The 11,621-nt window shown below is 47.3% G+C and overlaps 1 protein-coding gene across 3 annotated transcripts in view; it reads right to left on the bottom strand.

Annotated features, from left to right (window-relative positions):
• Positions 1 to 891: 891 nt before the first annotated feature.
• Positions 892 to 11,621, bottom strand: part of Ldlrad3 (low density lipoprotein receptor class A domain containing 3) — a 237,112-nt gene continuing 226,382 nt past the window's right edge. For all 3 annotated transcript variants that reach the window (XM_085696666.2, XM_085696667.2, XM_085696665.2), the window contains exons 5-6: positions 5,423 to 5,768; positions 892 to 3,811 (exon numbers count right to left, since the gene is read on the bottom strand). In XM_085696666.2, coding sequence (XP_085552792.1) covers positions 3,574 to 3,811; positions 5,423 to 5,768 — 584 coding nt within the window. In that variant the 3' untranslated portion in view covers positions 892 to 3,573. The remainder of the gene's footprint in view (positions 3,812 to 5,422; positions 5,769 to 11,621) is intronic.

The following is an 11,621-nucleotide window of genomic DNA, read 5'->3' as shown; positions in this document are numbered from 1 at the left end:
AGATCAGAACTACCCATCTGCCTATTTTTATATAATTTTAACGGAGCACAGCTGTACCCAATCATTGATGTATTATCTATGAGTCTTTCGTATCTGTCAGAGTCAAACATACTATCTAGTCTTTAAAGAAAGGTTGCCAATGTCTGCTCTAGATTAGAGTATTACAATTATTTCCTTATCTTGGGATCATCAAAAATGGGATTCATAAGACACCATGAGAAATGAAAGAATGAGTCCATGAATAAACATTTGGGGCATTGTGTGTTAGAGCATTCTGGGTAGGATATGACACAGTGCTCTTGGGATACCCGTCTGGTAGTTCCATCTTTTAGGAGCAGGAGAATAAGACATGACCCAAATCATGGTCTAAAGATCTGAATTTAAATTTTCATGTGGATTTCAATTCTGCCAAAGATGGAATCACTTCTCTTGGCTGTGGGTGGTGGGTCCTACTGGGCGTCTAGACTCCTATGCACTGTCCCTCTTGTGTGTCAGTTAACATGTGGTTCTAAAGTAGATCTAAAGGGACATGAAGATGCTCCCTTAGTGGTCTGAAGCGAATTACAAGCATGGCATGAGGTATTTAGTCTTTGAATCTGAGACAAGAATCTCCAACAGTTATGACGGCCACTTGCCCTTTCCTGGAGGAACGAATGACGTAATGAAGGGCTCACTCACTTTCCAGGGCCATCACATTACCTGGGACACACATTCCTCCCTACTCATCCAATCACATCAGCAGAGCCCCAAATACCCACCACATTTTGAAGTTTTACCAGAACATTTTTCTTTCTCATTTTATTATGGTGTGCATTTATTGCGGAAGCTAAGGCAGAAACGACCGTCCTCTTTTTATGTTGTTGGTGGGTCAGGAACCATTCGCACAGCAGAAAGAATGAAACTGCAAGTTTATTTGAGAGTATAAAAATTAAAAAAAACAACCAAAAAAAGCAACCACATAAAACCTTCCAGTTTACATTAATTTTGAATATCACACACTATTTATTAACAACTTAGTTGCATTTCAAAAACATTGTCAATTCCGAGGAAGAGGCAGTTAAGTCAGGCAGAGTTTCCAATCACAGTGAGTCTAGTGTAGTGTCAAAATAAAGCCTTGATCTCACTGGACAGGACACGGTGGAGACCATTTTCCTGGCTGGTGTAGAATTAGGCAATATAGTACTTAAAAAATCCCGGCTGGAATGAATTTTAAAAATATTGCTAACCACTTACTTGGTATCTTGAGAAAAAAAAGGGGGGGGGAACCTCAAGTCCCAGAGCTTTGCTATCTTATTTATTATTACTATTTATTATTTTTTTTAAAAAAACCCATTAAAAACCAAATCCATAGTAAAAATGTTCCTGTGGGTTTTTTTGGAAAAAAACAAAACAAAACAAAAAAACCATTAACAGGCTTCCCTTATCTACTAAAACCATTTGTTTTTCCTAAAATGCCTTGAAGCAGAAAGCTCATGAGATTAGCTCACTGCACAATTAATTAAAATTAGAATCCTTTCTTCCAGACAACTTTCAGAGCACCAAAAAGGAGCAGGGACCCATCAAAGGGAGGAGGGAGCAACGCTGACTCATTGGGATGAGATGCACAGCCAGAAAAGCTCCGTCTGCCACCCAAGTTCTTTCTTCATTGGGTCTCTCTCTCTCTCTCTCTCTCTCTCTCTCTCTCACACACACACACACACACACATGCACACACACACACACCCTCAATCGCTATTTTAAAAATGAAAGACAGAAGCAACTAGGCTTATTTAAGCAAAACAAACAAACAAAACCCCAAGTGGCTAGCTTTCCAGCAGCCTAGTGTGGATTTACTTGAAAAAGAAAGTCAACGGAACAGCATCATCGAAGGCCACTTCATCCCTGCTTCCTGCAGGCTCCGTTTTAATTAGCATCGATCGAACAGGTTATTGAAAATTTCATCAGCTGCGGAAGAATGCTTTGAATGGGTGGCAGCCGCCTGAGGTGGCGCCACCTGGTTCCAGTTTTGTCCCTGGTTAGTATGGCTTACCCATTATTGCCTGGTGGGGTGGGTGGGTGCACTAGGGCTGGGTAGGCATCAGCAAAGCGGAAGGGTAGTTTAAACATACAGACAATGGATGGGGACTTATCTCTCTACATTTTCAAGAACTCGATAAATAATGATTCCAAGATGCCCCAGAGTAAGTTTTGGGCATGTGCGTGAGTCTGAGGTGACATTATGGGATGGGGTTGGGGAAAGGCAGCATTTCCTTTTGCATCTTTCTTTGGACCTCACCGAAAGAGAAACGAAGCCAAAAATCAAAGAGACAGCTTTCCTACACATATATAAATAGTCCCTTAACTAGAAGGGAAAAAACCAAACACACTGTTTCAAATGCATTTCTAAGAGACTCAAAAAAAAAAAAAAAAAATCCAATGGGAAATCTTGACTCCAAGTTATCTATTGCCCTTTTCTCTCAGAGGAGAAAGTGCCCGGATGTTTGGCTGGGCCTGACCCTGACTTGGCGCAGAACAGTGACCCGAGAGGTCTCACAGGTGGCACTGACTGTGGCTCCCACGCTAACGAGTGTCCTCAAGGCCCCGTGTCCACATGCACATGGACACAGGCTCCCAGGTGTTCAGGGGACTTAGACACCTGATGAGGAGAGCTTTACTCTCGACGAAGCTGCACGTATGAACACGTCACACTGGGGCTGTTTCTCTGGGGCAAAGGGTTCCATCACAATTTTGGGTCTTCATCCTTAGCTGTGCCAGGTCATCTTGGATGGGGATGATCCAGAAGCCAGAAAAAGGACCATGAGGTCAAGGCAGGCCTGGGCTCTGGTAACTACACGTTAGGAGTTGAAGGTTTCCAACAATGGCAGGGTTCCCCACTTGTTCAAGGATGGTGCTGAGGGTCTGCGCTGCTTGGGAAAGCTCTCGATTCTAAGGCCAGGTAGGATGTTTCTGAGTCTCTCAAAGCCAAACGAGGGTGCTGAGAGCTGAAAGATGCTGCTCATGGCAGACCTTTTCTTTGGCCTCTGCTGAAGTAAGAACAATGCATAGGACAGAACAAGGTGGGGTTTGACATTCACCTGGACACTTTTTGGAGTAGCCATCTGATGATGGCCTTCTGGAAGAATCTCCCAACCCACGTCTCGAAATGTAGCTATAAGGTGGCAGCCCAGAAGACACCTGGTGTGCTGTCTTCTGACCTGAATGAGCAATGTGGCCCCAGAACCCTGCCTAAGACTACTTACATACAGCTTCATCCTGCTGCCTGCCCAGGCATAAGCCTACTGGATGAACCAACAGTATCACAGTCATTTGAAGCATGGCTGTTATCGTAGGCCCCAAAGAACAGTGACCTCACAGAGAAGATACAATGCATCATATCAACTAAGTAGGCAGAGGAGAGCCAGGTCATCCCAAAGAACATCCCTGAAATCTGGAGGAGGAGATGGTGAGACCAGCACCCCAAACTTCAATTGAGACATCCTCAAAAGGAGCTCAGAGAGCACCTCACGAGCACGGCTGTTAGATTTCAACAGGTGGAGCAAATCTACCCACATGGACTTTGGAATCGCTTTAGTTTTATACTTCTTCAGTGCCCTCATTGGGCACAGAGTCTCTGGGCTCGGCCGTGCCCTCTGGAGGGCCGGGCTGCTCTGGGCTGTGGCTGCTGTCTTCCACACTCAGGAGGCTGCTGGCCGCCTGGGAGCTGGCACTGTAGGCACTTCCTGACCGTGAGCGATAAGGAGGCAGGTCAGCTTGGTTCAGAGACTCGGTGTCAGAGGAATAGGGCGGTGGAGGAAGGTCATACCACGCAGGTCTGCAATGGAGACGGCAGAAGGGCAGCAGACATTAGAGTCAAGACAAGGCATGTGACACAGACCCAGCCTTGAAAACAGCCCACCTCTGAGAACATAGCTAGGGGAAGAAGGTTTTACTGCCAAGCGCAAAGGCGACTGAAGACCAGCAAAACCAGTGGTTTGAAACATGACAGGACAGCGTGCTGAGGCTGTTCCTGTCTGACAGGCACTGCCCACACCATGTCTATCCTCTAGGTAGGCAGGAATGAGGTTGCTAAACAACACCCTCAGATCACCTGGGGTGTTCTGGGCTAAATGACTTATGGCAAGAGTCAAGGCTGGTTTCTTACTAAGTCTAAGTCTTCCTGTAGCCTTGGGTGAGAAATCACTCTCTCGGTGCCCTGCCTCTTTCTCTGTACCTTGTTGGTACCTGCCCACTGCAGCAAGTCGGGCACTTCTCTGTGTTCCTCTCCCTGTCCCGTTACTGCTCACAATGACCCGACAGGTAGGCATTACTTTTATGTCCACTGTCCCGGTGAGGAATAGGAGGCCATGATCACAGATTCATCAAGCAGCAATGCAGGGACTGGAACCCCAATATTCTATCTCCAGATTCATCTGTTTTATCCTTATTCTACTCTGGTTGACCCAAACGCAAAGGTTCTGAGCGGGAAGCTCATTAGGTCAGCGAGTCCTGTAGTGTTCCCCCAGCAGCACCGCCTCCATCCCAGTCCCTGGAATATTTATTGTTTGCTTTTGAGAGGGAGGGAAAATGAGCTGCCACCAAGAAAGGTCCACGGAGGAGCCCAGCCACCCTGGAGGCACATCCATAAAATGTTTCATACGACTCCTGGTGAGTCCTGGGCTCTGGGGAGGAGGGAGCACCGAGCAGAGGACCTGAAGACATGGAATGCTATTATCTAAGCAGACTCCGACAGCTGCAGGGCAGAACTTCCAGGGTTATCTGGTGTGTGTGGGGGGCAGGGTGAACACAGTGGTAAAGTATGTGCTTAGCATGTGTGAGCCTTGATTCCAATCTCCAGCGCCCCCACCCCCAACACACACAGAGCTTGGGCTATACAGGATGTTATTGAAGCCGTGAAAGAAAGGGAGAAGGACATGATTTAGGCCCTCTGCTGTAACTGGGCCTTGTATATTGGGGGTTCATGGACAATGTCATCTGTGCTGAGTATTCCATTGCTCAGTAAAGCTTGGGGTGCCCTGCACCACTCTCTTCTCCTCACAAATGAAGCCAAGCAAGGTGAGGGAACTATTTATTATCTCATTCAGTCAACAAATGAACCAGACCTCCAACGATACTTTTCTGGAGTAGCAGACAAGGCTCAGAGACGGCCAATGGTCTGAAAGTGTGATATTATGGCTTAACCAAGGAGCAGCAGGGATGCCTCCCCTAGGTCCTCAGATAAGTGACTTATAACTGCAGGGTCTCAGTTACCTCTCTCATAGAAGTGCCCAGAAGAATAGAGGACATAGAACAGTCTGGGAGTAGGGAAGTGTCAATCACCACTACCCCCTACAGCTACCAGACTCAAATTCTTGGCTAGCCTTGGGTAGCCCCGTGTGTGCACACGTATCTCTCCCGTGTTAGATGCCCTTCTCCAGTCTCTCACCTTTGGTCCAGCAGGGCCTCTGAATAGGAGGGTGGAGAGCCTACGTCTGAGGCGTTTTGTTCAGCCTGGCTAGCCACATACTGGACACCATTATTGACGTTGTAGGTGACGTTACAGTGGTGGGGGTGGTCCAGAACCACCAGCCGGGAGAGTAGAACAGGATGCTGTAGCCGGTGCACAGGCAGAGTCATGAGGTTGTTCCGTTTCCGCTGATGATGCAGGACCAGGGCCAACAGGGCCACCACCAGGACGAAGATGACGGAGCTGCCGATGATGGCGTATGTGATACTGGGGTAGTACACGAGCTGGTTCTCTGAGGTCACGAACACCTGCCCACTGCCTGGTTCTGGGAACACCAGGAGAAAGAGAAAGAGAACGAGAACATTACAAGGGGGCTTTCCTAAGTCTTTGAAAACCATTCCCAGAACTGCCTTGCCAATCAGCATAGGAGGACTATTCCCAGCTCCCAGAAACAGAGACCCCAAATGTTCATCAGCTGTGGATGAACTCTTACCCAGCCAAGTGCAAATCCTGACATACCCCATGAGTGTGAATTTCAGATACATGCAGAGAAACAAGCCACACCCCAACGTCCCAGACCGTAGACTGTTTATATGACGTATCTGAAAGGGCAGCTCACAGAGATGGCTAGCATGACAGCGCCTGGACCAACCTCAAGTGGGCATGAGGGGTCTTGTTGGGTCGGGCAATGTACTCAAACTGGCCTGTGATGGCGCATGTTGGGAAGGGAACTAAAAACCGTTGAATTGTACAGTTAATGTGAGAACTTTATGTTCTATAGTAAGACCTCAATGAAGTTAGCTGAGAACTAAGATGTGGGAAATAGAATACCTGGGGTCAAGAGTGAGAGTTCTTGGGGCTCCGAAGTCTGTTCTTCATTGAAGATGGATGATAAAGCTCTTGTGAGGGGGATAGGTGTGGACATCTGGGATCCAAATGTCTGCACAGTGTCTGTGCCAGGTCCTGGGTTGATCGTCACAGATGCAGGGGCAGACTCTGGGGCCAGACAGGTTCCAGCTGTCCCTCAACCTGCTTTCTGTGTGTGTGCCCTTCGGAAAGCACCGGAAACAAATGGGCTGGACGTTCTCCGGGCTTCTGAAGTTTGGCCCAAGCAGCAATAAAGGTTTAGAACAGCAGCCGGTGTTACATTCACACAAGTGTTTGATACACACAGTATCTGGTACTGAAGGTTTGAGTTTTGCTTTTATTTATTTTGTTTAGGGTTTCATATCTTCCAGGCTGGCGTGCGATTCACTATGGCTAAGAATGGCTTTGGGTTTCTGATTCTCCTGCTTCCACCCCCTGATATTGGGATCACAGGCTTGGGTCACCACTCCCCAGTTCTGCAGCATGGGGATAGAACCCAGGACTTTATGTGCACTAGGCAAGCACTCTCTCAACTAAGCCAGGGCATTGCTTTTAAGATGGGCACAGTGTGTCCTGGTGAGGCTGGGTCCCCTGATGATTACTGAGGTTGAGGGAGGAGACCATGTGACCTAAGCTAGCGCCTGACCCTGCTCTATGAGCACCCAAGAAGGCTCACTAGACAACCTGCAGGCATTTCCTCAGGTCTCAGGGTGAGGGTCTGGGTCACACCCCATCTCTGCTGACTAACATAACCTTCCTTGCACGTATGCTAATGAGCCACACTCCAGAGCTTTCGGTGACCTGCTCGCCAGTCAGCAGGACACAGCTGACAACCCCAGGAAGTCCAGGCAGGCACAGGAAACCAGAACAGCCCCTAACAGAAACCTGGGGACCCTTGTTAGTGTCAAAGAGCTATGACAGCCCACTGCTGTGCCTGTTGGAGGAATATTCTAGTTTCAGTCCCAGAGGGCGAATTTGGGACCACAGCCCTGTGCTTTCTCCATCTGTGACTCAGGAGGAGGTTTCTATGAGTCCCAGAAAGGCCAGCATTTGTTAATGGGAAGTAGCAGCAGAGGCGGAACTGAGTTTTCCACTCTCTCCTTCAACCCGAGCTGTGTTGGCTTTGTTGATCACTACAGTCGCAGACACTCAATGAACACACAGAACTCAACAACAACAACCTGTCTATTCACACTCTATGGTGAAGAGTCGGTGTTGTGCTAATTTCTACTTTAACTCAGGGAGGTGGGTGAACCTGTCCAGGGTCACAGAAGGAGCCTGGAAGTCAGGTATTCTCCTTTTAAAGTCTGCATGCTGCAAAGCATATGATCTCTGCTTTCCTGAGTTAAAAAAAAAAATCATTGCAATGAGACCCCTTTGGGCCCCTTCTCTCTGTTGTTAACTCTTCTCTTTAGCCAAACTCAAACTTGGCTGAAAGCCTAGGAGAGTCCCCGTTTCGGGCAGTCATCATTCAAAAGTACCCTGTAATCTGAACTGTAGAGAAAGAAGAAAGTGTGAGGGGAGCGGAGAAAAATGTATAGCTCCATAAAAACAATAAAAAGGTGGAAGTGCAATCTGTACAGTTGTGGGAGGAAAGAGGCTTCAGACTCTTCTGGAGACAACTGCTACTCGGTTGTTAGCTCAGGTAAGTAAAAGCAGGCTGGGGGCATGTGCGTATGCATGCATGTGTGTGTGTGTGTCTGTGTGTGTTTCAGAATGTAGGATTAAAATCTCTTCTGTGGTCATTTCCTGCACAGAGATGCGAGGTGGATACTGGAGCCATCACTTCCAGTGCCTGAACCCAGGCAAATGATTTAACTTTCATAAAATAACAGGAGGGCCGAGAAAGGTAACAGCATGTGTCTCCCCAGTCATCAGAAGATGCAATGCACACGCGAGCGAGGAGTCCAGTGCCTGATAAGGGTTTGCACTCAGAAATGTTAGTTCTTTTAAAAGGAAATATTACTTTAAAATGGCCACAATGAAATGTGCATACCACAAACAGCATTTTAAGTGCACAGTTCAATAGCATTAAGTGAATTCACATGGCTGTGCAACCATCATTGCTGCCCGTCTCCAGGCCCATCAGCTCTAACTAGTTAATGCCACTTCTCGGTATGTGCATTCCTGATATCCTCACAGCCATCTCTGCAGTGGTGGAGAGCCTCGGGTGGGGGTGGGGGAGGAGCGGAGCTGGGCAGGTAGCACGTGGAAGGTAACTGTGTTCAGAGATTCTGAAACTCTGACGTCTGTGTGAGGGAGCTCTTTACTGAGCAGACAGGGAGGGCTCCTGTATCCTAAGGATCTCCCTGTTTCCCCAGAAAGCCGCCTCCCTCCAGACCTGCCACTTTGGCAGTGAGAAGCAGCGATCACATCCACTCAAGGAGTTATGATGCCACATAACTCAGAGCTGCCTGGGCTCGTTTTGGCTCTGTGTGTAAAATGTCATCTTGCATTAATTCATTAACTAGGCCCACTTTTCTTAAGAGCTTAATGAGCCTGCTGGCCAAATTACTAACATCAGAGCTGCCTGGGACCCGCGTTCCAAGTGTGTGATCCACAGATAATGAAGTTTCCATTTATTCTGGCTGTCCCTCAAGCGAATGCCCTCCTGCTCTGCCGACAAACATCTTAAATTCCTACCCTGTATCTGCTTTTGTGCCATCTGCTGCTCCTGGAGAGCTCTAGACCCTTCAAGCACTCAGTGCCCCACAGTGGCTGTGTGAGGTACGCTGTGCCTTGCGCCATCTGTGGGTGTTTTGCCCCGAGAAGACCATCTGACCACTTAGTAATGGCAGCTTCCTAGCAGAAGGCCACTGTCCTGGGAGAGACACCTTTGACTCCGAGGTGCTATCCAGACTGCTGCAGGGACCGCAGCACCTGGGAGCTGGGATCCAGTGTTCCTTTCCAACTCTAAGGTTCATTCCTACAAATGAAAATCAAATTTCCTCCAGGATACTGGTATTTTGTCCGTTGGCTTGGCCAAAGGCTGAGTGGGTCTTAGGAAAATATGTATATCCATACATGGGGTTTATTCAGGTGTGGCTAGTCGGGGAGCAAGTGAGTACAAATATGGGGGTGTGGGGAAGACTAACAACATAGACTAGCTCTCTGTATTTACACGTGAGGCTCCACATCTGTTCTGTACCCCCAGAGTTCCCAAATGGTGGATTTGATATATTCATCCCTACTGAATATGTGCAGACATTGTGGGGTCATTATTCTCTAAACAACATAGTGTAAGAACTAGTTACATAGTACTCATACTATGTATATGGGTACTATATTTATACTAGGTATAAATCATCCAGAGGTGACATAAAATACACAGGAGAATGTATGCAAGTTCTATGCAAACACTGTAGCATTTCATGCAAGAGCCTCAAACAGCTGTGGATTTTGGTATCAAGGAGCCAATCCATCACAGACATTGAGATATGAATGTATATTAAACATGTAATTATTTTTGACACAGTATCACAGTAAAATGAGCAATATTTTTCCTTTTGCATGGCTGAGGTTCAAACCCATAGTGTTATGCATGCTAGGCAAGCATTTTACCATCGTGCTACGGCCCCATCCCAGAAATTACATTTTAGTACCAGTATCCATGAAGACATTGCTTGTAATAGTAAATACAGCAGACAAAATGTGAATGTCTACCATCACAGTCTGATTTAATGGATTATGATGTTTCTGTATACTTCTACTCCCATTTTAAAATTTAGACAAATACTACTGTGGAAGGAAGTATTTAGAACACATATTGATTGTTAAAAGAAAAAACAGAGTTCATCGGAGAACTGCTATAGTTACACATGACTTTAAAGCGTGTCACCCCAAGTTCTCAGGAACTGGGATTCCACCCCCATTTTGCAGCAGTAGGAGGGTAGAAAGTTCCAACTATGTCTCTAGAAGTGGGGCCTTTAGGAGGCGATCGGGATTAGGTAAAGCTTTCAGGGTAGAAAATGATGATTTTCCATGATGGGCTGGTGGGGCTTTAAAGGAGAGGGGAAGGCTGGGGAAGCCTACTCAGCCATGCAAGCTGCTTGCCTCTAAGCACAAGGGACTGAATTCAATCCCAGAACCCATATTAGATAAAAGTTGGAAATCATGACACATACTTGCAATTCCAACACCATGGAAGCAGAGACAAGTGGACCCGAGGAGCTCACTTCCTAGTTAGGCATGCCTCCTTGACCAGTCCCAGGCCAGAGAGAGGCTCTGCCTCAAATCAAAGGGAAACCAAAGAGGTAGACAGCACCCGAGAATGACACCTGGGATTATCATCTGGCGTCCACACGCACACGCACGCCCACACGCACACACCTCCTGACACAGAGACACAGGGATAACTGAACATTCTTTCCTCTCTCTCACTTTGTCTCTCCCTGTGTGGCATCTTGCACTCCTGTAGTAAGTCCTCATTAAATGTGGACCCTTGATTCTAGAAACTTTGGGTAAAACAAACCTTTTCCCCCTTTATAAAGCTATCAAGCTTCAGACTTCTCATTACAATAGAATAGTGAAAAACGGGCTAAATCAAAGAACATCCCATACAGCTCTGTAAGACGCAAAGATGGCTCCAGGGGGGTTTCTGTGGGAGGGGGCGATGCTGGTGAGAGAAGAGAGGGAGAATGACTGCACACCGCTGGCTCTTGTCCACACCGCTCGCTCTTGTCCACACGCTCGCTCTTGTCCACACGGCTCGCTCTTGTCCACACGGCTCGCTCTTGTCTACACTGCACAGCGTGTGTATTCAGAGCCATACACTGCCGCCTGCCTCCAGCTTTCCGTGACTAACGGTGCATGTCTGTCTGTCTACCACTTCCCTTCCTTATTTCCCCACAGATGTGAGGAGCTTCAGGGCTCACACCTCACTGCCCACCTTCCTGGGACGCCTTACATCAAAGACATGTTGTCTAAAGACGGCTCCTAAGACCGAAGTCTGACCTCCTGAGTCCTGAATTCCTGTTTCTGGAATATGTGGTATGCCTCAAACTGACACCTCATCATTCCTTTCAAAAATTAACTCTGATGTGCCTGCCCTTTATTTCTTCGAACTGAATACTTCAATAAATCAAGTTTATTGAGGTGCAATTTATGCACAATACAATTTCCTCTTTAAGATGTACAGGTGGATGAGTTTGGCCAACCTAACGTAACTAGCTTCACAATCAGGATCAGGCCTCCCTTGCCTTCCTACTCTACTCTTTCTTGTGATGGTCCAGTGGGTAAAGGAGCTCACCACCGGGCCTCCACCAAACCAGAGTTGAATCCCCGGAACCCACAGGGCACAATTATGAGAGAC

This window comes from Myodes glareolus, chromosome 10 (genome assembly GCF_982192425.1).
Source record: "Myodes glareolus chromosome 10, mMyoGla1.1, whole genome shotgun sequence".
In the NCBI taxonomy this organism is placed as follows: Eukaryota; Metazoa; Chordata; class Mammalia; order Rodentia; family Cricetidae; genus Myodes; species Myodes glareolus.
The sequence above is the reverse complement of the archived record's forward strand: the minus strand, read 5'-3'. Positions and strand labels throughout refer to the sequence as shown.